At 42.4% G+C, this 26,303-nt stretch overlaps 2 protein-coding genes across 5 annotated transcripts in view; one reads left to right on the top strand and one right to left on the bottom strand.

Moving 5' to 3' along the window:
* Positions 1-13,540, top strand: part of LOC106590430 (polypeptide N-acetylgalactosaminyltransferase 11) — a 64,742-nt gene extending 51,202 nt beyond the window's left edge. For all 4 annotated transcript variants that reach the window (XM_014181465.2, XM_014181464.2, XM_014181466.2 and 1 more), the window contains 2 exons: positions 10,521-10,658; positions 11,014-13,540. In XM_014181465.2, coding sequence (XP_014036940.1) covers positions 10,521-10,658; positions 11,014-11,145 — 270 coding nt within the window. In that variant the 3' untranslated portion in view covers positions 11,146-13,540. The remainder of the gene's footprint in view (positions 1-10,520; positions 10,659-11,013) is intronic.
* Positions 13,541-16,395: 2,855 nt separating this feature from the next.
* LOC106590429 (histone-lysine N-methyltransferase 2C) overlaps positions 16,396-26,303 on the bottom strand; it is a 235,249-nt gene continuing 225,341 nt past the window's right edge. The window contains exons 54-61 of the mRNA XM_014181457.2: positions 23,994-25,149; positions 23,651-23,787; positions 21,605-21,735; positions 20,730-20,910; positions 20,400-20,516; positions 18,394-18,467; positions 18,189-18,297; positions 16,396-17,986 (exon numbers count right to left, since the gene is read on the bottom strand). Of these exons, the coding sequence (XP_014036932.2) occupies positions 17,894-17,986; positions 18,189-18,297; positions 18,394-18,467; positions 20,400-20,516; positions 20,730-20,910; positions 21,605-21,735; positions 23,651-23,787; positions 23,994-25,149 (1,998 nt within the window). The 3' untranslated portion in view covers positions 16,396-17,893. The remainder of the gene's footprint in view (positions 17,987-18,188; positions 18,298-18,393; positions 18,468-20,399; positions 20,517-20,729; positions 20,911-21,604; positions 21,736-23,650; positions 23,788-23,993; positions 25,150-26,303) is intronic.

Here is a 26,303-nt window from a genome sequence, read left to right on the forward strand (position 1 = left end):
TCTGTACCACATCTTGACTTATTCCACATTTTGTTGTATTACAGCCCTAATTCAAAATGAATTAAATATTTATTTTTCTCTCCCATCTAAAGCAAATCAAATATTATTTGTCACATACACATGTTTAGCAGATGATTTTGCGGGTGCAGCGAAATGCTTGTGTTTCCAGCTCCAACAGTGCAGTAATATCTAACAATACACACAACCTAAAAGTTAAATAATGGAATATTAGGATGAGTAATGTCGGAGTGGCATAGACTAAAATACAGTATATACATATGAGATGAGTAAAGCAAAAATATCTAAACATTATTAAAGTGACTAGTGGTCCATTTATCAAAGTGGCAAGTGATTGCAAGTCTATGGGGCAGCAGCCTCTTTAAGGTACAGGGTTACATAACCGTGTGGAAGACGCCTGGTGATGGCTATTTAACAGTCTAATGGCCTTGAGATATAGAAAAAAATAAACAGCTTCTCGGCCCCAGCTACACACAATAAGTGAAAATAATTTTATACATTTTTGCAAATTAAATACAGAAAGATTTCATTTACCTAAGTATTCACACCCCCTGAGACAATACTAAACTCAGCAAAAAAAGAAACGTCCCTTTTTCAGGACCCTGTCTTTCAAAAAAGAATTCGTAAAAAATCCAAATAACTTCACAGATCTTCATTGTAAAGGGTATAAACAACCATAAACAATTCATGAACATGGAACGGTTGTTAAGACACTAACAGGAAGGCAATTAAGGTCACAGTTCTGAAAACCTAGGACACTAAAGAGGCCTTTCTACTGACTCTGAAAAACACCAAAAGAAAGATGCCCAGGGTCCCTGCTCATCTGCGTGAATGTGCCGTAGGCATGCTGAAAGGAGGCATAAGGACTGCAGATGTGGCCAGGGCAATAAATTGCAATGTTCATACTGTGAGACACCTAAGACAGCGCTACAGGGAGACAGAACAGACAGCTGATTGTCCTCGCAGTGGCAGACCACATGTAACAACACCTGCACAGCTCTGGAGAGAGAGAGAGACGTCATCAGAGCGCACAACAGGACACTTTACTGTCTACGCTCAGTTTGTTGTTTACGTTAAAACTTTTTCATTAAATCGATTTTAATCCGAACTAAAGTTTTGTTACAAAGGATTCCACAACGGAGTTAGCCTTTACGGCTGGGACTGCAAGTTTGTGTTCCTTTTTTTTGTTGTTGCCTGGATTCCGCGAGTGCTAGCTGTCTGTACTACAGACACCTGTCGTTGTCGTGGGAAAGACTCTTTGTTATCTTTTCGTAAAACAACTGGTTGCAGTATAGAGCCAATCTGGATACCAAGGAGATCCTGAGGCAAATCGATGAGTACCAACAGCTTCACGCTATGGAGGAACAACATACTCCTTCGTGGAAAGATCCGACCACCTCACAAAATAACTTTAACCCGACAAAAAAAAAAGAAACAGATTTATCTACAGACACGGACGATTTACTTACCATTGAGGTAGAGGCTAGTGCTCTGGCTGGAATCCATGCAACAATGGAAAAGTTGTGTGAGGAGGTAGCAGGGCTGAGGGGGAGTTTGGAGTTCAGCCAGAGTGAAATTCTCACGCTCCAAAGAGAAAACATAACACTCGCAGCCAAGATAAAAATACACGATTCCAACATGGATTGTCTACTCAGGGAAAACAGGGTGATGGAGACGCTACTAGACATACAAAGTCGTAGCATGCGTGAAAATATATTTTTTTCTGGTATTCCTGAGGGCGCATCCAATAATCCAGAGGCCGCGATCAGAGAATTCATGAAATCCGCATTGAAACTTCCTATAGAGACTGTAACAAGGTGGCTTTCCACCTAGTGACACAGATTTGGAGCTCGGAGCGACAAGACCAAGGGTCCCCGACCGATCATCGCAAAATTTGAACACTACCAACAAAAGGAGCTGATCAAAAGCAGAGGAAAGGAGCTTAAAGGGACCAAATTCGGTCTCAATGAACAATTTCCAAAGGAGATAAACGAACTTCGTGAGAGACTATATCCGGTACAAAGACAAAGGATGGATGGTAGGCCTGCCTTTATCATTGTAGACAAACTCTTTATAGATGGTCAGCTATTTCCGAGACAGCTCCATAACGCCATGGCTGTACTAAATTCTACAGGGACTTCAGGTTACGAAAAAAAAGGTATGGGAACTGTTAAAAATATCTGAACATTATGAAGTGGATATGAACACACACGTACTCAACTACATGCTTGCTTACACATACGGACTTATACATACATACCTGATCTCGCTCTCTCTCTCCTCTTTTTTTTCTCTTTCTTGTCGAACTGTTTTATAATTAAATGTGTTTATTGTTTGTCAATTTTTTTTTATGTATTTGTCTACAAGTTTATATATGTTTACAACAAGCAAGGGGAAGATATCAAAATAGGGGCATTGGAGAATAATAACATATTGTACGGAATACATTTGTACTGTAGTGAAGCCGTCTTTAGAGTAATGCAAGGTCTTTTTCACGATCATGTGAAACGTCAATTGCTATGGAAATGCTGGGATGTGTTTTTCAATTATGTTAAAGGTAATTATGATGCAACTATGATGGTGATACGATATGGATTACAATTATGAATATTAAGGCTATACGCACTACATGTTACACACAGACACTCAAACATGCAAATTGGCAGAGTTATTATTTATTTGGACATCACACATTATAGTCTTACTCTTATACAGACATCATACACACTCATTATATCATATCCAATATCATACACATCAACCTACTCAAATTTGTTACAAACCTAATTTGTCTCAATTTTCTAACATCTGTGGTATTGGCTCACAGGCAAGGGAATAAAAAAATATTGCTAGAACCTATTTCTTGAATTCTAAATATCAGACATTTGAAAGCTCTAGTTTTGACCTTTTATAATACCTCTGATGGCAGTATCTTTACAATAACTAATTATGGTCAATTTAGACTGAGAATAGTATCTCGTTATGGTAAGGGGTGAAATAAGTATAGCTAGTTATAATTGTAACGGTTTGGCAGATTATAAAAAAAGATCAGTCTTTACATCTCTAAAAGAAAAGGAATATAACATATACTCTTTACAGGAAACTCACTCTACATCCTTAGAGGAAGTTGCATGGAAAAAGGAATGAGGGGGTGAAATAATTTTCTTTCATTGACAAAGGAACTCAAAGGGTGTGATGATATTAATTAACAAAAATTTCAATCTGAATGTGCAAATAATCAGGAATGATTCGCAAGGAAGGTGGATTCTTTTGAATATGAAAGTGGACAAAAAAGAGATTTGGCTCATTAATCTATATGGTCCAAATCAGGATGATCCACACTTCTTCGAAAACATACCAATTTATTGAACTTACAGGCAACACATGATCTAATCATTATGGTAGGAGACAATAACACAGTGTTAAGTACCTCAATGGACCGTAAAGGTAATCACTCTACAAACTATCATCACCATGCCCTTAAGGAAATCACAAATATTATGGACACATTAGAAATAGTGGATATTTGGACACTAAAAAACCCCGACCTAGTGAGATATACATGGAGGAGACTTAATCAAGCTAGTCGTCTTGACTACTTTCTTGTCTCTTTCTCTCTTGCATCAAAGGTTAACATTTTTTTTATAGGAGACAGAATGCGATCGCATCATCATCTAATTGGCATTCACATAACTCTTATAGATTTTCCACGTGGATGGGGATATTGGAAATTTAATCAACGTTTACTGGAGGACAACTTATTTTTAACTAAGACAAAATAATTTATAACTGAATTTTTCCTGTATAATATAGGTTAAGCAAATCCCCTTATTGTTTGGCATACCTTTAAATATACCTTAAGGGGTCATTCAATTCAATATTCATCAATATTAAAAAAGCAGTATCTGGCTAAACTAACAAGACTAAGAAGGGAAATCCATGAACTAATAGTACAGGTAGATAGCAATAAAAACGATACTCATCCTCTTCCACTGAATGAAGATTACGGTAAGGAATTCTTTCCAAATAATATAACAAATGGAAAATTAACAAATGTACAGAAAGATCAGTGTGAAGACCAAATTACAGAGGAAGAACTTTTTGAGGCTATCACATCCTTTCAGTCTGGAAAAACCTCAGGGCTTGATGGGCATACCGGTAGAGGTATATCAAGTATTTTTTTGTTATACTAAAAGCTCCAGTGTTAGTTTGTTTTCTTTTTTTTCTTTTTCAAACAAGCATTGCAGAGCTGGCTACAATTTCATCCCCCTGAAAAGATAGAACAAATATTATGGCTGAACTCAAATGTGTTGGTTGATTAAATACCAGTATTTATGGGAAAGATGTTTGAAAAGGGTATTTTGTTCTTAAATTAAATTGTAATGGTAGAGTTATGTCCTTCATGGAGTTATCAGAATTGTACGGGAAGGTCTGCTCAATCCAAGAGTACAACCAATTGATTACAGCATTGCCCCAAAAATGGAGGCGGGTGGCAGCGGGAGGAGGTAGGGAACTGGTCTGTCTGCCCAATATAAAGGATCAAAACTGGCGGAAAAATAGAAATAGCATAAATAGGAAAGTATACCAGTTTCATTTGAGGACCAGGATGTTGACAACTGTGCCATACAGATTTCAAAATAGTTGGGAAGATATTTTTGATGTACCGATTCCATGGTACAGGGTGTATGAGTTGATATATAAAACAACGCAAGATTCAAGACTTCGTGCTTTTCAGCTAAAATTATTATATAGAGGATACAGAATCAATATACCATTTATTTTGATATTGCCCTCAGGTAGCCTGTTTCTGGTCTCAGGTTCAGGAATGGCTGAAAATGCATAACATTGATCTAAAATTGACCCCAGAAATAGTACTCTTAGGAGATCTGGAGAGACCGGGTCAGTCAATTACTAATATACTAATACTCTTGGTAAAAGTATTTATCGTCAACACACAATCTGTAGATTATATTTGATTAGATAGAAATTGTACGTTAAACATCATAGCATAGTTGAAAGATATGTGTTGCGTAGAAACACGAAGTGGGTAGCCAGCAGAGATAGATGGGATAAGCTAAGGGTTGATATGTGGAATTGGAGACAAGCGGGAGTGGAGTTGCTGTGTGTGAGAGAGAATGATGGTCAAAAGATAAAGGGGAAAACAAGTCAAAATAAAACATAATAAAAGTACATTTGAATGACACTAAGTGGCAGTGTTTTTACAACTAATGCCGGTTTGCCTGAGGCTGATGCCGTGCAGGTGTTTGTACATTTACATTTACATTTAAGTCATTTAGCAGACGCTCTTATCCAGAGCGACTTACAAATTGGTGCATTCACCTTATAATATCCAGTGGAACAACCACTTTACAATAGTGCATCTAAATCTTTTATGGGGGGGTTAGAAGGATTACTTTATCCTATCCCAGGTATTCCTTAAAGAGGTGGGGTTTCAGGTGTCTCCGGAAGGTGGTGATTGACTCCGCTGTCCTGGCGTCGTGAGGGAGCTTGTTCCACCATTGGGGTGCCAGAGCAGCGAACAGTTTTGACTGGGCATACACACACTCTCATTCAAATAAACACATACAGGATCACACACATTCATGTAATAGTGCCAGACATGCACAGAAACATAGAACGTAGGCATTGCTGTTATGATTTCAGTTGTCCTTGATGTGCTTTGTATTCTTTTTTTGCATTGTTGTTTGCTGTTTTCTTCTGTCTTATCCTTTTTTCTCTTTAGTTCATTCTCTTGGTTGTTGGTGCATTGGGGGTGGGGAATGGAATTAATTGTATTTTGTATTATTTTTCTTCGGGGGGGGCTGTAGGAGGGGTCTCAAATGGTTGAGGGACAGCTATTGGGGAACTATGGGGGGGATCTTGGAGGGTTCGGGTTTCACAAGGCTGTGATCATGAAAAAGGAAACTGACATTTTATATCACTATCATGCACACGCACCCTCACACATAAGGATGGCTTTGTTGCGGAAAGACTGATACATGTTTGATAGTGTCTTGATGCTGTATTGTTTGTCCTTCATGTTCTAATACTTTAATGTTACCCCTTCCTTGCGTTTTTTGAAATAAATAATTTAAAAAAGGAAGAAAAAAAGAAGAAAAAACAAAACAAAAAACAACACCTGCACAGGATCGGTACATCCGAACATCACACCTGCGGGACTGGTACAGGATGGCAACAACAACTGCCTGAGTTACACCAGGAATGCACAATCTCTCCATCAGTGCTCAGACTGTCCACAATAGGCTGAGAGAGAGTCTGGACTGAGTGCTTGTAGGCCTGTTGTAAGGTAGGTCCTCACCAGAAATCACCGGCAACAACGTCGTCTATGGGCACAAACCCACCGTCGCTGGACCAGACAGGACTGGCAAAAAAGTGCTCTCCACTGACGAGTCGTGGTTTTGTCTTACCAGGGGTGATTGTCGGATTCGCATTTATCGTCGAAGGAATGAACGTTACACCGAGGCCTGTACTCTGGAGTGAGATCAACTTGGAGGTGGAGGGTCCGTCATAGCATCATCGGACTGAGCGTTACAGGGAAGACTCAAATCAAATCAAATTTATTTATATAGCCCTTCTTACATCAGCTGATATCTCAAAGTGCTGTACAGAAACCCAGCCTAAAACCCCAAACAGCAAGCAATGCAGGTGTAGAAGCACGGTGGCTAGGAAAAACTCCCTAGAAAGGCCAAAACCTAGGAAGAAACCTAGAGAGGAACCAGGCTATGAGGGGTGGCCAGTCCTCTTCTGGCTGTGCCGGGTGGAGATTATAACAGCACATGGCCTAGATGTTCAAATGTTCATAAATGACCAGCATGGTCAAATAATAATAATCATAGTAGTTGTCGAGGGTGAAACAAGTCAGTAACACAAGAGTAAGTGTCAGTTGGCTTTTTCATAGCCGATCTTTGAGAGTATCTCTACCGCTCCTGCTGTCTCTAGAGAGTTGAAAACAGCAGGTCTGGGACAGGTAGCACATCCGGTGAATAGGTCAGGGTTCCAGCAGGTCTGGGACAGCAGGTCTGGGACAGGTAGCATGTCTGGTGAACAGGTCAGGGTTCCATAGCTGCAGGCAGAACAGTTGGAACTGGAGCAGCAGCACGGACAGGTGAACTGGGGACAGCAAGGAGTCATCAAGCCAGGTAGTCCTGAGACATGGTCCTAGGGCTCAGGTCCTCCGAGAGAGAGACAGAAAGAAAGAAAGAAAGAAAGAAAGAAAGAAAGAAAGAAAGAAAGAAAGAGAGAAAGAGAATTAGAGAGCATATTTAAATTCACACAGGACACCGGAAAAGACAAGAGAAATACTCCAGATGTGACAGACTGACCCTAGCCCCCCGACACATAAACTACTGCAGCATAAATACTGGAGGCTGAGACAGGAGGGGTCAGGAGACACTGTGGCCCCATCCGATGAAACCCCCGGACAGGGCCAAACAGGTAGGATATAACCCCACCCACTTTGCCAAAGCACAGCCTCCACACCACTGGAGGGATATCTCCAATCACCAACATACCATCCCGGGACAAGGCCGAGTATAGCCCACAAAGATCTCAGCCCGGGGGGGCGCCAACCCAGACAGGAAGACATCCTCCTCCCTCATGTGGTACCTCTCCAGCATGACAATGCCACCAGCCATACTGCTCGTTCTGTGCATGATTTCCTGCAAGACAGGAATGTCAGTGTTCTGCCATGGCCAGCGAAGAGCCCGGATCTCAATCCCATTGAGCACGTCTGGTACCTGTTGGATTGGAGGGTGAGGGCTAGGGCCATTCCCCCCCAGAAATGTCCAGGAACTTGCAGGTGCCTTGGTGGAGGAGTGGGGTAACATCCCACGGCAAGAACTTGCAAATCTGGTGCAGTCCATGAGGAGGAGATGCACTGCAGTACTTAATGCAACTGGTGGCCACGACAGATACTGACTGTTACTTTTGACCTCCCCCTTTGTTCAGGGACACATTATTCCATTTCTGTTAGTCACATGTCTGTGGAACTTGTTCAGTTTGTGTCTCAGTTGTTGAATTATGTTCATACAAATATTTACACATGTTAAGTTTGCTGAAAATAAACACAGTTGACAGTGAGAGGACATAAACTCAGCAATTTTTTTTATGTAGAAGCACTTTTGGCAGCGATAACATCGGAGTCAATCTAGGTAAACCTGGATTGTACAATATTTGCACATTCTATTTTAAATTCTTCAAGCTCTGTCAAGTTGATCATCGATAGACAGCCATTTGCAGGTTTTCCCATAGATTTTCATACAGATTTCAGTCAAAACTGTAATTCAGCCACTCAGGAACAGCTCTTCTTGGTAGTCGGAAGTTTACATACGCCAAATACATTTAAACTCTGACATTTAATCCTAGTGAAAATTCCCTGTCTTAGGTCAGTTAGGATCAACACTTCATTTTAAGAATGTGAAATGTCAGAATAATAGTTGAGTGATTTATTTCAGCTTTTATTTCTTTATCACATTCCCAGTGGGTCAGAAGTTTACATGCACTCAATTAGTATTTGGTAGCATTGCCTTTAAATTATTTAACTTGGGTCAAACGTTTCGGGTAGCCTTCCACAATAAGTTGGGTGAATTTTGGCCCATTCCGCCTAACAGAGCTGGTGTAACTGAGTCAGGTTTGTAGGCCTCCTTGCTCGCACATGCTTTTTCAGTTCTGCCCACAAATCTTCTATAGGATTGAGGTCAGGGCTTTGTGATGGCCACTCCAATACCTTGACTTTGTTGTCCTTAAGCCATTTTGCCACAACTTGGAAGTATGCTTGGGGTCATTGTCCATTTGGAAGACCCATTTGCGACCAAGCTTTAACTTCCTGACTGATGTCTTGAGATGTTGCTTCAATATATTCACAATTTTCCTCCCTCATGATGCCATCTATTTTGTGAAGTGCACCAGTCCCTCCTGCAGTAAAGCACCCTCACAACGTGATGCTGCCACCCCCATGCTTCACAGTTGCGATGGTGTTCTTCGGCTTGCAAGCATCCCCCTCTTTTCTCCAAACATAACGGTGGTCATTATGCCCAAACAGTTCTATTTTTGTTTCATCAGACCAGAGGACATTTCTCCAAAAAGTGCAATCTTTGTCCCCATGTGCAGTTGCAAACCGTAGTCTGGCTTTTTTATGGCGGTTTTGGAGCAGTGCCGCCTTCCTTGCTGAGCAGCCTTTCAGGTTATGTCGATATAGGACTCGTTTTACTGTGGATATAGATACTTTTGTATCTGTTTCCTCCAGCATCTTCACAATGTCCTTTGCTGTTGTTCTGGGATTGATTTGCACTTTTCGCACCAAAGTACGTTCATCTCTAGGAGACAGAACGTGTCTCCTTCCTGAGAGGTATGACGGCTGCGTGGTCCCATGGTGTTTATACTTGCGTACTATTGTTTATACAGATAAACGTGGTACCTTCAGGCGTTTGGAAATTGCTCCCAAGGATGAACCAGACCCGTGGAGGTCTACCATTTTTTTTCTGAGGTCTTGGCTGATTTCTTTTGATTTTCCCATGATGTCAAGCAAAGAGGCAGTGCTTTGAAGGTAGGCCTTGAAATACATCCACAGGTACACCTCCAAATGACTCAAATGATATCAATTAGCCTATCAGAATCTTCTAAAGCCATGACATAATTTTATGGAATTTTCCAAGCTGTTTAAAGGCACAGTCAACTTAGTGTATGTAAACATCTGACCCACTGGAATTGTGAAATAATCTGTCTGTAAACAATTGTTGGAAAAATTACTTGTGTCATGCACAAAGTAGATGTCCTAACCGACTTGCCAAAACTATAGTTTGTTAACAAGAAATTTGTGTTGTGGTTGAAAAACGAGTTTTAATGACTCCAACCTAAGTGTATGTAAACTTCCGACTTCAACTGTGGATTTGGCCTTGTGTTTAAGGTTATTGTCCTGCTGTGAAAGGTGAATTCATCTCCCAGTGTCTGGTGGAAAGCAGACTGAACCAGGTTTTCCTCTAGGATTTTGCCTATGCTTGAAAAAATGGAGTAGATTATTATTATTTTTTTAAATGTATAGACACCGTTCTTTGCGAGGCATTGGAAAACCTCCCTGGTCTTTGTGGTTGAATCTGTGTTTCAAATTCACTGAGGGACCTTACAGATAATTGTATGGGTGGGTTACAGAAATGAGGTAGTCATTAAAAAATTATGTTCAACACTATTGTTGCACACAGAGTGAGTCCATGCAACTTGTTAATCAAATGTTTACTCCTGAACTTATTTAGGCTTGCCGTAACAAAGGGGTTGAATACTTTTGGTTAACATTTTGAAAAATATAATTCCACTTTGACATTATGGGGTATTGTGTGTGTCACTGGCCTACACAATTTACATTTGGGCTGTAACGCAACATGTGGAAAGTCAAGGTGGGTGAATACTTTCTTTAGTCGCTGTACAGTATAGAATCCATCGGCCTTTCTTTCTCACTCACCCACTTTCGCTGTCCCTCCCTTCCTTAGGAGTGGGCCTATGATGAGGAGCACGAGTTGATCCTGACTGACTTGCTGTGTCTGGACATGTCCGAAATCCGCTCGTCTGACCCGCCCCGTCTCATGAAGTGTCACGGCTCAGGAGGCTCCCAGCAGTGGACCCTGGGGGTGAGTTAACTAGACCCCCTGCCCTCACTCAACCACACTGTCCCCATATCTGTATAGGCAGATAAGACTATAGTAATGACTGCGACCACCACCAGACCAGTACTGATATAATACTACAGTATTACTGTGGTTTTTATACTGGCTGGTACCATGGGGCATCATGATGATGGCAAGAAGGGCAACTTCTACTCGACCACCACCAGTTGGCTCTGGGCTACTGCACTAACCTTTTTATTAGGTACAGTAATGCTGTTTTGGAATCAGTAGAAAATGCTTATATAAAGTCTCCAATGGCTCTCCTCTCCCTCCATTCTCTATGTAACACATGGCCCCGTCTTCCTCCAACCATCTCCAGAAGAGCAACCGGCTATATCAAGTCTCAGTGGGCCAATGCCTGGCCGTGGTCGACACAATCAGCCCCAAGGGATACGTTACCATGGCGATCTGTGATGGCTCTCAGTCCCAGCAGTGGCAGTTGGAGGGCTGATGTTGATACGCCACGACTAGTAACGTTCCAGACATTGACTGCCCCCCTCTGGATGGAGGGGGAATACTGCACGCTGCTGCTGTGACAAGGAAATGGGGATGGAACTAATTATACGGACTGTCTTCTTGAAGACTTGGAGAACGAATTTTGTTTGTCTTCAGAACTGGTTCCAGCCCCCCTGAAGTGCACAGAGTAAGTACACTGTAGTCTCAACTGCATTTGTATGACTTCCCCCTATTGAAAATTAGTACTCCATTCTTTTCCCTGAGAACAATCTATTCCTTGTCCTATGTTTTAGAATGTGATTTAAAAAAAATTGTACAATCATGTTTAAATGAATTTTATCAAATTTGCACAGCAGTCTTGCATTAGACAATTAATATTGTGTAAGTCCCAAAAAAGTGTTTACTAAGAACTTTGGACTACCAGTATTAGGACCCTGGTTTTAGAATAATTTTATTCTGTACTTATTACAATCTGTTATTTAAGTGGAATTGGCAGCGTTTTAACTACTTTTCAGATATGAAACAGACAATCATCAGTCAACAATATCAAAACCAACTTTATAAAGGTTTATGACTGAAAATTCCATGACGTACAGTAAGCCATTGTTGGCAGAATAGCTGGATGCAGTTCAATGCATGAATTACTATAATTCACCAATACCAGAAATACTGCTATCAGACTGTAAATCACAGCTGGTCTGCTACACTATAGTTTGCTGCATCCACCCAATCAGGATGCACTGTTAGTTTCAATGACTCAATATTTTGGACAAAAATGGATGAATGTAACTCAGGCTGGGAATGTCAATACAATCAACCTGGCGTATCTATTTATTTAGCAAGCTAAAAACACAGAGCCTAACATTTGGAAGATGTCATGCCATTGGAGGAGTGGGTGACCCATTGTTGCCATGTTTGCAGTTTTACCTCCACTTTGAAAACGATGTTGTGGGTGAAAATGTATTGGTTGTGGGTTTTTGGGCTAAGTTGCACTGCGGCTGCCATGGCATTTCTCTTAAAAAATGTTTTTTGCTGAGACCTGCTGCTGACTGTCAGGCAGTGAGGCAGGCTGTTGCTGAGTGAGTGGTGGGGAGGACCAAAGGAGTGTGTGTTGAGAGCACTAGAGTTATTGGCTGAGTCACGTGAGCAAGAGGAGAGCGAGCAGCACGTGCGCTCGTTGTGGCAACTTTTTACCAGTTGTAGGTAGGTAATTACGTTTTCATTATGGAAACACCTTTTTCCATAAAACATTAATGTGCTAGAACTGATGCAAATCAAGAAATAATGCACACAAAGCACTGGAAAAAGACTGGGCACATTACATATATTCGCTCCGAAGTGGTTTAAACTGCATTCCAATGTTGACTGCTTAAAGACAACGGTATCAAGCGAAGTGCTTTATGCATGCTCAGTTCTTGGGTCTCAGGGGCTGCCCGGGTGGAAATTTGAAATGGAAGTTATGGAACTCTCTCACGTAGTTCTTTTTATGGGGAAAAGTTCTCAATGAAACTGACAAGCTAAATGCAGAGAATTATACATTTGCTTCTGTTGGAGTGCCTGGACACAGCCGTGGTATATTGGCCATATTGCTATTATAAACTGGTTACCAACGTAATTAGAGCAGTAAAAATACATGTTATGTCATACCCGTGGTATTCAGTCTGATATACCATGGCTTTCAGCCAATCAGGGCTCAAATCACCCAGTTTATAATTACAGTTAGAAACCTGGTTTGAGCCCTGAAAGCCGTGGTATATCAGACCATATACCATGGGTAAAACAAAACATTGGTGGGTATATAGCGGTTAACGGCTCTGCGTTGTCTTGCATAAGAACAGCCCTTAGCCCATATACCATACCCCCTTGTGCCTTATTGCTTAATCCAAGCTGTCAAACGTGTTAAATTGACATCCATTGATAAATTCTAGCGAGTTTAAGGGCCAATTCTTTTCTCTTGCCACATACAAATTTTGTTCTAATGTCATTACAATTTACTATGATAGTCCTTCTTAATTGGCTCAATAGCATTATGGAAAAATGGTTTATTGTATAGATATGGCAACTCCTCTCGCTGAAAAATGTTTTGCTACTTTTCAGGCCTTTTGGGAGGGTTTTGAGTGGTCATTGGGCTAGAAATGTTTTTGTGACCTTTTTCCCCGCATCATTTTTTTGTGGCTAGGGATGCAGGTGTCATTTGTTAAGCAAGCATGAAATGTGAATCGCTTTGCGAGTTAGCTAGGCTGTGCTTGAACGGCTCCAGTTAGCCAGAGATATGCTATCTACTCCAATTTCAGAGCACTCTTGTCTGAGTGTGCCATAGCGCAGAATAACTGAGGAATTTATGAATGAGCAGTCAGTAAAAAAAACATTGTCAGCAACACTTTAGATAACATGAAAACAGCATAACCAGCTCTGCTTGGGTGAGTAAATGGTCAGTGGTGTCTGGAAGTAGCAAGCTAGCCAACTTTAGCCAGTTAGCTTGGGTGCTGTTGTAAGGTCAGAAGCCTCGGATCAACCCTACTCCTTGGCCGGAGCACCCAGATCGCACTCGAGTGAATTTACAAACACACCCCTTGTTGATGTGCATAACTGAGTGAGAGAGAGAGCCTACCTTTTCATTATTGTTTGATCAATAGGACCGTGAAGTTCCCAAATGTAAGAGGACTATCGTGGTATTTTAGTGCCTTCGGAAAGTATTCAGACTTCTACATTACAGCCTTAATCTAATCCTCAGCAATCTACACACACTACCCCATAACGACAAAGCGAAAACGAGTTGACATTTTTTGCAAATTTATTAAAAACAATGTTATTTGCATAAGTATTCAGACCCTTCGCTATGAGACTCGAAATTGAGTTCAGGTGCAACCTGTTTCCATTAATCATCCTTGATGTTTCTACAACTTGGAGTCCACTTCTGGTAAATTAATTTGATTGGACATGATTTGGAAAGGCACAGACCTGTCTAAGGTCCCACAGTTGACCGTGCATGTCGGAATAAAAACCAAGCCAATGAGGTCGAAGGAATTGTACGTAGAGCTCCAAGACAGGATTGTGTCAAGGCACAGATCTGGGGAAGGGTACCAAAAATGTCTGCAGCATTGAAGGTCCCCAAGAACACAGTGGCCTCCATTATTCTTAAATGGAACAAGTTTGGAACCACCAAGACTCTTCCTAGAGCTGGCCGCCCGGCCAAACGGGGGAGGAAGGCCTTGGTTTGAGTTTAATTTTTACAGGGACAGTGCACATTAATCAACTTTTCAGTAAAAGTGCCGGTTTTAGCCAGCCGGCTAATTTTCAACCGCAGTCCCTGGGCAGGTTATTAAAAACAATTACAATACAGACAATCGATGAGCAGTGAGCACACACAGAGCAACATAGGAAAAGCAAGACATAGCAAGGGAGGTGACCAAGAACCCGATGGTCACTCTGACAAGAGTTCCTTTGTGGAGATGGGAGAACCTTCCAGGAAGACAACCATCTCTGCAGCACTCTACTAATTAGGCCTTTAATGGTAGTGACCAGACGGAAGCCACTCCTCAGTGAAAGGCACCTAAAGAATCTCAGACCATGAGAAACAAGATTCTCTGGTCTGATGAAACCAAGATTGAACTCTTTGGCCTGAATGCCAAGCGTCACATCTGGAGGAAACCTGGCAGCATCATGCTGTGGGGATGTTTTTCAGCGGCAGGGACTGGGAGACTAGTCAGGATCGAGGCAAAGATGAACGGAGCAAAGTTAAGTGAGCTCCTTGATGAAAACCTGCTCCAGAGCGCTCAGGACCTCAGACTGGGGCGAATGTTCACCGTCCAACAGGACAATGACCCTAAGCACACAGACAAGACAACACAGGAGTGGTTTCGGGACAAGTCTCAATGTCCTTGAGTGGCCCAGCCTTGAACCCAAACAAACATCTCTGGAGAGACCTGAAAATAGCTGTGCAGCAACACTCCCCATCCAACCTGACAGAGCTTGAGAGGATCTGCTGAGAAGAATGGGAGAAACTACACAAATGCAGGCATGCCAAGCTTGTAGCGTCATACCCAAGAAGTACTGAGTAAAGGGTCTGAATACTTATGTAAATGTGATTTTAGTTATGTTATACATTTTAGAATAAGGTTGTAATGTAACAAAGTCAAGGGGTCTGAATACTTCCCGAAGGCACTGTACATATTTGCAGAAATCGATTCAAGTGTATTTTATGGCTTTTGGCGAATGCATTCTAAAGTCACGCTGTTACTACTGCCTGTAAACACAGTCCAGTTCAAAGTGAATTATGCCAGGCCCATGTGGCAAATGGCTTAATTGCATATAAGCCTACGGCGCACCGGTCTGCGGAGTCTCCGGTCCTGGACAAGACAGATTAGGTTTTATTTACTGGTGTCTAACTCTCTAAAAGCACAGCTGTTTCCCACTCTATATTGCTTTAACATTTTCACAAATGCCTCATTATACGTCATTCCCAAACATTCTATGAATATGTGGAAATGTAAAACAAAAAAATCTTCCTGGGGGTGTAGACAAACAGATTTCATGTTACAATGCTGTCAGTTCCACTTGAATTACTATGACATTCACTATTTTATTTTATTTAGTAAAATTGTCTTTGGCAGAAACTTTCTATTGTACAAATATTTCACTGGAATTTTGTTTGAAGTTATGTATTTGTCTGTCATACCCTTGAATTGTGCACAGCAACTTCTTTGAAAATGTTGATCGGCTCTCCAACCCTGGTCCTGGATAGCTACCCTCCTGTAGGTTTTTGCGCCAACCCCAGTTTTAACTAACCCGATTCCGCTCTACAACCAGCTAATTATTAGAATCAGGTATGCAAGATTAGGGTTGGAGAGCCTTGGGCTACACTGCATTAGCTCTACTTTATACATCATCAGGTTTATTAACATTGTGTGCAGTCTATGGAAATCATGTTGAATAGGGTAAATGGAAATGCAGGGATAGTCTTCAATTTCCCAAAGTAAATTGCAGACTTGGATCATACTAGCAAAGTCATCCATACTAGCCGTCTGTCCTGCACTGTTCTAGTGAGCTATGATTTGTTTAGTTTTTTTCTTATCTAAATGTGCGCTGTGCAGTTCAGTAATTATTTTGCAAATGAGACAACCAAATAAATGTTAATTGAAGTATGAACATGCCTTGTCTAATTTGCAATTGATTGACATTAAAGTTTGGTCCATTTCCTCCCACAGTACAGAAGTGGCACGGAACTGAGAAAGGAAATAGCAAATTTCAGATGTAAAATATTTTATTTTTTGTAAATGATCTGATTCCACAACCCATCACACTGTATACTTTAAAAGCCTTCCATGTTTTTTCTTACATTAGATACTACTATACAGGACAAAGAAAAGACACATACTGTTAAGAGGTCTGAATATTGTACGAGGGAAAATTATGTACAATTTGAAAACATACATACTGTTTATACCGACTTTTGTGCACACAAATGAAAACTTCATTTCAAACTGGTCAGAAAAATGCTAGTACCAGATTGACTTTTGTGATTGAGTCAAGAAGTAAATCAGAATTTTTTTCTCAACTACCCAGCATGTTTCTTCTTCAAAAGAAATGTAAACAACAAATTTTGTCAAAAGCATAATGGAGTCCCCTGCAACTGGTAAGTGAAAGACATATTTTTAAAACATGTGTCTGTTAATTAACAGCATGGGGTAAATCAGACTACTGTGCGTATGATACAGTTAAAGAAGCTAACCGATGGTGTGGGTGGTTTCCAACCTAAATTCACAGTTCTCTAATTCTACGTTCAAATCTGATTAACTAAGGGTTAGGATGTAACAGTCTCTGATTGGTGCTCTGTGCAATTCTTAGATTGCGCGTGTCAATGCAAATAAATTGTCGTAAAATTAAAGAAACAGAAAACATTCTTCAAGTGGTCATAATTTTAGACAACACAACTACATTCTAAATAAAACAAAAATACTCTGGACTTTTACACATTCTGCACAATGATATCCTTCTTAAATACTTTTTTGTTGTTGAAAAAAACAAAAGAATCATCCATGAAGCTAAGGTAGCATTTGGCTGATTATTTACTTAATTTCGTCTTTCCTTTTTTACAGATATTTACACATTGTATATAGTAACACGTTCTGATTAGACTGGGCTGCAGTTTGCCGGTGACTCTTTCTCCTCATTTAAAAAAATAACTTCATTTGATAATAAATACGAAAAAAATCTCTTATTTTACATAAATCAAAAACAAACTGACTCATGGAATCAAGTATTTAACTAATTTTTTGTTTTTAGTGCAAGTTAATAATCCCTTAGCTTTGTCCCTAAGGAAGTCCTCTCTGTACATTCCTTGTTCAGTGGCGTCTACATTTCTGTAACTATATATGTATATATTTCTTAATCCGGAGGACCTGCCTCTCTAACTCAATAAGGCGGTGGCCAGCACAAAACTCTCCTGGTTAACTGGTGAATTCTACCCCAGCCCCAATCCCTTAACCCATTTCCCTCTCACACGTTTTAATATTAACAAAAATCCATCTCAACTCTTTTTTGCAGAGTGAAAGACTCGGCTCACTGCCTTTATAAAAATAGTCTTTCTGCCTTTTGATTCCCCTAACAGTTCTGCGGTCAGTCTCTTCCCCCGATAAATTCTTTTTTTTAAGCAATAGCGTATCAACCAACAAGCCTATAAGGAATGCACGTGTGTGTGTAATTTTAAAGTGTCGTTGCCCGTCTTTTCCTGCAACTCTGTTCTAGTTCATCCATTTCCGACAGTTGACTGCACCACAGTGGCAAGGGATCTTATGCTGGTCGTCCTCCAGGTCAAATTTGTAGTCGTAACACAGCTAAGAAGAAGAGAGAGAAATCAGTTCAATCCAGCTCTATCGACATGCAAAACTTTGATAAAGATATCAATGCATGCTTGATATGACGAGACCATTGTTATTCATGTGTTAGCTTAATGTTTGAGGTAGCTACAGTGCAATTCATTCCCAGTCTCTACTCCCAATATAAAGTAATATTGTTAATGAAAGGTACATATCTTACCTCCTCTCCTCTCTGGATATTACGGCAGGAGCTGATGACGATCTTAACACCTCTCTCCAAGCTCACGGCCTCAGTGATGCAGTTGGGGGCACAGGAGTGGTTGATATATCTGAGGATGATAAAGGGTAAACAACTTTTCTAAATGCTAGTGAAATGTAACATAAGTGGGGGTCAAATGATGTATTTGGAACGTAGAAACTCCCACCTTGCTGGTCCGCCTGTTATGGTGGCGTCGACGACATGCTCACTGTCCAGGCGGAACATGTAGACTCCACGGTTCTGCAGCACAGCAATAGAATCAAATATGTAAGATACAAAATTGCCATGCTTGTCTTGTAGATAAAGTGCCTTCAGAAATGATTCATCCCCCTCGACTTGTTACAGCCTGAATTCAAAATGGATTAAATTGACTCTCACCCATCTACACAACACCCCGTAATGACAGTGAAACAATGTCTGCAGCATTGAAGATCACCAAGAACACAGTGGCCTCCATCATTCTTACATGGAAGAAGTTTGGAACCACCAACCTCTTCCTAGAGCTGGCCGCCTGGCCAAACTGAGCAATTGGGGGAGAAGGGCCTTGGTCAGGGAGTTGACCAAGAGCCCGATGGTCACTCAGAGTTCCTCTGTGGAGATGGGAGAACCTTCCAGAAGGACAACCATCTCTACAGCACTCTACCAATCAGGCCTTTATGGTAGTGACCAGACAGAAGCCTCTCCTCAGTAAAAGGCACATGACAGCCCGCTTGGAGTTTGCCAAAAGGCACCTAAAGGACTCTCAGACCATGAGAAACATTCTCTGGTCTGATGAAACCAAGATTGAACTCTTTGGCCTGAATGCCAAGCGTCACATCTGGAGGAAACCTGGCATCATCCCTACAGTGAAGCATGGTGGTAGCAGCATCATGCTGCGGGGATGTTTTTCAGCTGCAGGGACTGGGAGACTAGTCAGGATCGAGGGAAAGATGAACGGAGTAAAGTACAGAGAGATCCTTGATGAAAACCTGCTCCAGAGCACTCAGGACCTCAGACTGGGCGAAGGTTCACCTTCCAACAGGACAACGACCCTAAGCACACAGACAAGACAACGCAGGAGTGGCTTCGGTACAAGTGTCTGAGTGGCCCAGCCAGAGCCTGGACTGGGACTTGAACCCGATCTAACATCTCTAGAGAGACCTGAAAATATCTGTGCAGCGACGCTCCCCATCCAATCTGACAGAGCTTGAGAGGATCTGCAGAGAAGAATAGGCGATACTCCCCAAATAAAGGTGTGCCAAGCTTGTAGCATCATACCTAAGAAGACTTGAGGCTGTAACCACTGCCAAAGGTGCTTCAACAAAGTACTGAGTAAAGGGTTTGAATACTTATGTAAATGTGTTTTTAAATTAACACATTTCTAAACTTGTTTTTGCTTTGTCATTATGGGGTATTGTGTGTCGATTGAGGAAAAAAACTATAATCAATTTTAGAATTAGGCTAACGTAATAAAATGTGGAAAAAGTCAAGGGGTCTGAATGCACTAACTACAATGTTGTTGATCCATCCTCAGTGTTCTCCTATCACAGCCATTTAAACTCTGTTTTTAAGTCTCCATTGGCCTCATGGTGAAATCCCTGAGGGGTTTCCTTTCTCTCTGTCAACTGAGTTAAGGACACCTGTATCTTTTGTAGTGACTGGGTGTATTTATACACTATTCAAAGTGATATTCAATGTCTGCTTTTGTAAATAATGTTTTATCTACCCATGAGTGCCCTTTGCGAGGCGTTGGAAAACCTCCCTGGTCTTTGTGGTTGAATCTGTTTGAAATTCACTGCTCGACTGAGGGACCGTACAGAGATGAGGCAGTCACTCAAAAATCATGTTAAACACTTATTGCACACAGTGAGTCCATGTAACTTATTGACTCAAAATATTTCAGCTTTTCATTTGTAAACAATTCCACTGACATTATGGGGTTTGTGTGTAGGCCAGTGACAAAAATATCAACATTTTATATTCAGGCTGTAATGTGAATACTTTCTGGAGGCGCTATGTTTTTAGGAGGCCGGATACATGGCCAAAAGTATTTAGACACCACTTCAAATGAGTGGATTCGGCTATGTCAGCCACACCCGTTGCTTAAAGGTGTATAAAATCAAGCACACAGCAGAATGGCCTTACACATGTAGTGTATCTAGTCTTGTGGTAAAAATGACTATTTAAACTCACCTGGGATTCATACATCTTCTCCATCCGGTTGGCGACCTCGTTGCGAATGAGGGTACCGATGTACTCAATCACCATGGTGTGGGACTCAATGTCCCTGGCAGCGTACAGACCCAACCCCTGCCCGAGGACAGACACAGTGCGGGTCAACACCTCAAACAACTTAACTCGACTACTATGAATGCTGCCATATCAGTCATAACCCAATCAATGTACATCAAAACAAAATAGCTTATGACACGTTTCTAATAAGTTAGAGAAGTATATTGAATCTGCATCAGTGATGTGTAGAGACCGCATGTAGCCCTAGCACAGAGTGGCAAAGGTGCCCACCTGAATGCGGGAGCGCGCCAGGTACACATTGCTCTTCCACTCTGCCTTCATGCGTCGGTACTGGAAGGGGACGGATGCAAACTGCTTGGGGGTCACCTCTTCTGGTGCTTCCACCACACCCACGCTGCCAACCGTCTGCATGGATTTAGAGGAGCCGCCGGTGCTGGACAAAGTGTGAGATCTACAGGAAGAGGAGAAGCCAAAACACACGAGACACCCTGAAGCATTTCCACAACAGGAAGTTAGAATTACAGTACTACTTTTGTAGGGTTGGACTGTGTATGGGGGCTTCCTGAACGCAGATTATGCCCACTCCTAACTGGCATTGTTAATGGAGACAGTCCATTTAAAGGTACAGGAATAGGCTTAATTTGGGCCTCCGGGAAAGCGGCCGTAAGAGTTTCACCAAACGAGAATCAAGTAGGAGTTAGTTATTGGGTGGAGAGGCAGCTATTGTGTGGCTAAGAGCAGAACCCTTTCTAGCAGGGATACCAACATCTAGCTTTATAAGAAAGTAGAATTTACATAAACAGAATTATGGGTTAATATAGCACTAAAACAGTGACACGTACAAGATTGACTGAAAATGGACGTGACAATGAAGGATGACGACATCACAAGAAAAGAGTGATGGAGGAAAGCGCTTGTTTTTGTTACATTGATTTAAATCAAAGGAACCTCATGACTCGTTTCCTACAACTAGGAATCTGTGAAGTGACGTTAAAAAAACGTGCATAAAGAAGATACTGAAGAAGAGAGAAAACACCTCGTTGTGGATGGAACAAAGACAACGTTTTCCAGAGATTAAAACAATGGCCAAAACAAACATGGCAGGAAGTTAAGTGTAAAATCATACAGAATACCTTAACACCAACCTCTTGACATGGGTGCAGGTCTTGGGTTCCGAGCGGGCACTGCCAGTTGGGTTGATGGCCAAGGGGAGATCCATCAGAGGGTTCCGTCCAAAACGGAAAGTATAACTTTCACAGGCCTCCACTCCAGGGAGCTGGGAGATCCAGGCGTGCGCGCACACACACACACACACACACACACACACACACACACACAGAGAGATAATGAAAAATATATATTTTAACATTTAAGTGGTTTGAGGGTTTATAATGACCAAAAGTTTTAAACTTAATTTAAACACTCAATAGTGCATTGCAGGTTGCCATTATGATTTGTAAGTGGATATATTGAACAGTTTTTCCTACAGGTAATTTCTTTAAGAAATGTCTTACACCACTTAACCTTCGATTGAAAAAGTGCTTTCATAATCAACTGAAAAGCCAATAGTGTCTGCTGGAGAACCTCCTGTGCCTGTGAAAAGCCTTTTCCTTCAAAGCACTTCATGGAGTTGAAGCTATTTTGTATTGGTGCTTTTAACAAAAATGTTTTGATTTACCCAAACCAATGGCCTTGGAGAAGAAAATTCAAAATTCAAACCCAAACTGGGTTAGCTACAGTGCATTCGGAAATTATTCAGACCTGTTCCCTTTTTCCAAATTGTTACATTACAGCCTTATTCTAAAATGGATTAAATAAATGTTTTCCCTCAATCTACACACAATACTCCATAAAGACAAATCGAAAACAGGTTTTTAGAAATGTTTGCAAATGTATTAAAAATATGAAACACCTTATTTACATAAGTATTCAGAACCTTTGCTATAAGACTCGAAATTGAGCTCAGGTGCATCCTATTTCCGTTGATCATCCTTGATGTTTCTACAACTTAATTGTGGTAAATTCAATTGATTGGACATGATTTGGAAAGGCACACAACTGTCTATATAAGGTCCCACAGTTGACAGTGCATGTCAGCAAAAACCAAGCCATGAGGTCGAAGGAATTGTGTCGAGGCACAGATCTGGGGAAGGGTACCAAAACATTTCTGCAGCATTGAAGGTCCCCAAGAACACAGTGGCCTCCATCATTCTTAACTGGAAGAAGTTTGGAACCACAAACTTTTCTTAGCGCTGGCCGCCCAGCCAAACTGAGCAATCGAGGGAGAAGGGCCTTGGTCAGGGGGGTGACCAAGAACCGGATGGTCGCTCCAGAGTTCCTCTGTGGAGATGGGAGAACCTTCCAGAAGGACAACCATCTCTGCAGGACTCCACCAATCAGGCTTTTATGGTAGAGTAGCCAGACGGAAGCCACATGACAGCCCGCTTGGAGCTTGCCAAAAGGCATCTAAAGGACTCAGACCATGAGAAACAAGATTCTCTGGTCTGATGACACCAAGATTGAACTCTTTAGCCTGAATGCCAAGTGTCCTGTCTGGAGGAAACCTGGCACCATCCCTACATGGTGGTGGCAGCATCATGCTTTGGGGATGTTTTTCAGTGGCAGGGACTCGGCAGGATCGAGGGAAATATTAACGGAGCAAAGTACAGAGAGATTCTTGAAGAAAATCTGCTCACCTTCCAACAGGACAACGACCCTAAGCACACAGCCAAGACAACGCAGGAGTGGTTTCAGGACAAGTCTCTGAATGTCCTTGACTGGCCCGACCAGAGCCCGGACATGAACCCGATCAAACATGTCTGCAGAGACCTGAAAATAGCTGTGCAGCGACGCTCCCCATCCTACCTGATAGAGCTTGAGAGGATCTGCAGAGAAGAATGGGAGAAACTCCCCAAATACAGGTGTGCCAAGCTTGTAGCGTCATACCCAAGAAGACTCAAGGCTGTAATCGCTGCCAAAAGTGCTTCAACAAAGTAAAGGGCTTGATTTTTTTATTTTTCATTATGGGGTATCGTGTTAGATTTTCAGGGGGGAAAAAATGATTGAATCAATTTGTGAATAAGTCTAACGTAACAAAATGTGTAAAAAGTCAAGGGGTCTGAATACTTTCCGAATGCACTGTATACACCCACCTAAAACCTTCTACTCTCTCTTGCCATCTCTGCTCTTACCGATTCCACGATCCTGGTGACAGCAGTGACAGTGAATCCAAACAGGTCCTCTCCCTTCAGGTAGACGGGGAACAATTTCAGCGTTCCAGACTCGTTACGCCGCTCAGCCACAGGCTCCAGAATCTTGTCCCAGACACCTACAACACAACAAAATGGATATTCAGGGGTGAGGTCAATAAGGTCATGTTCATAAGGCACTTCATGGAAGAAAACTGACAAACAGATGGACTAGCTGGACATTAAAACTGACTGAAACGGAGAGGGACTACCTGGACATTTTCATTTTCTGTTGCAACCCCCCCCCCCCCCCACGTCTGTTTCTCACCCCACCACGCCTCCTTACCTTTGGGTGAGGCGCCGGTGAGCACCAGGTCATCGTAGCCCTGTTCCATCACCCGCACCACAAACTCCGGCCGGCCCTCGTTCTCCTCCACCGAGCACAGGTAGCGGCAGCGGCGGTTGCCGTGACGCGTGCTCCAGTAGATGCGGCTGGCCCGGTAGCCCACGGGGAAGATGGCGTTGGCCGAGTGGAAGGCGGCCATCTGCTGAGGAAGCAGCTGACCCACAGTGTGGAACACCAGGCTGCCCACACGGAACGTGTGCTGGTGCTCGCCACGCTGCATGATGCTGGCCATCTGCCGCGCCTCATCACGCTGCACGTAGACACGGCGGAACACTGCGAAGCAGCGCAGCTCGTGGTCGTTAGTGGCGGGCGCCACGGCCCTGTCGCTGCCGATGCCCCGGGGCCGGTGCAGGTGGCACAGCATGGTCTTGTCCTTGAAGAAGGTGCACTGGGCCTTGAGGGCGCATGTGAAGTGGTAGGCATTGGCGCAGCGCAACCGGTGGCAGCGGCTGGTGGCACCCGTCTGCTGGCAGTAGGCACAGCGCACCGCCATGCCCCGCCGTAACGCCAGCTCCACGTTGATAAGGGCGCCTGCCTGCGTCTCATACACCTCCGATGACCACAGTGCGCAGTTAAGGTGCACCCACAAGTCGAGGTCCAGGTTGAGGAGCCGGGCGGGCCCGTCCGTCACACCGTCGCCCTCCTCGTGGCAGAAGCAGCAACGTCGAAGGTCGCGGGGAAGGGGATCAGGACGCAGAGAGGCACCCAGCTTCCTCAGCAGCTTGTCCATCTCGTCCTCACTGGGCAGAGAGGACAGCAGCGTTCTCCTAGTGGGAACCACAATGTGCACGCTCCACTTGCGCCAACGCAGGCCCTTCCAGCGCTTGTGGTGGTGCGGCGACATATCACCTTCCCCGCTGGCTGAGTGGACCGCCCTGGGCCTTGGCTTGAATTTGACCGTCACCTTGAGAGTGTCCGGCTTGGGTTTCTCAGAGGGGAAGGAGATGAGACGGGGGCTGGAGGGGGGCGACTGTTTGGGCTGCAGCTGGGCCAGGCAGTGGACGTCCAGTGTGGACATGTTGTTACTATACTGGTGGAGCACCTTGGACGGGCTCTCTTTGACCGACGACTCAGGCAAGAGAGGAGACATGTTTGGCTGCGAAAGAGAGTTTACTCATTAGGAATCCAATGCAAATTCCTCTCAGCAATGGCATCTTTGGTCATTGTTTGACCATGTTAAAATAATCCACCTGCTTTTTGACTGCGCTTAAATGAACACATAAATCCACTCATTCTCCATGCAATCTATGAGTCCAACCCATTATAACAATACCAACGTTCATACACATTTTGACAGCTGGAATCTTTTTTGGAGACACTTTTTCATGACTTAACAACATTTCCATGACCAACAATTGGCGACGTCGCTATGTACGTGTAAATAAGTGAGGCTCTCTGGGAGGCTGCTCTCTGATTACATGTACCATCTCCTGTCGTTGAGCAAGGTACTTAACCCCCCACAGTAGAATACCTGTTAGGCAACTGTATCAAACACGTAGTCAACCCTCAGTCTGATGAGCTACCTCGTGAAACACATCAGAGCCCATTTATCAAGGTCCGGTTGAGCAGGTCATTTCTAAAATGTGTTTTGTTGGAGGGGAATAAAAGCCTGCACACCCATTAGAAATAAAAGCCTGCACACCCATTAGAAATAAAAGCTTGCACACCCATTAGAAATAAAAGCTTGCACACCCATTAGCTCTTCTGGAGAATGGTTAACCACCCTTAATGTATAACATTTCACGCCTTTTGAAAAAATTTGCTCATTCAATATATCAAAGATCAAATGGCTATGGTAGGCCATTTTCTAAAATAAATGTTTCTGGTTTAGTCATATTTATCTTAGCTACTTTAGAATTGTTTACTTTGCAGGCTGACTAGCATCTATCGAGTTGCAATGTCCCATACATCCAAATCAACTGGAATTGAACGAATCCCAAATAATACAACATCGAAGTGAATCATTCTTTCTAAAATAATCTTTTAAATTAAACATGAATCATTCAAAAAAAGTTAAACATTATGGCCTTATTTGCAAGTGTCGGTGGAACGTTTTTTGGGACATGACGAAAACATTATATGCTAATAATAGCTAAACAATTAGACTCTTATGGGTTATGCCGGGGAGCTAAGCCATATGGAATTGTTTTAGGAAGGTCATACCAAGGATCATTTTGCTATTTGATTTAGAATTTTAAGACCCCTTGAAGTTTAAAAAAGAATATGATAAAATACATTTTGGCCTTACTG

Source organism: Salmo salar, chromosome ssa29 (genome assembly GCF_905237065.1).
Source record: "Salmo salar chromosome ssa29, Ssal_v3.1, whole genome shotgun sequence".
Taxonomy (NCBI): domain Eukaryota; kingdom Metazoa; phylum Chordata; class Actinopteri; order Salmoniformes; family Salmonidae; genus Salmo; species Salmo salar.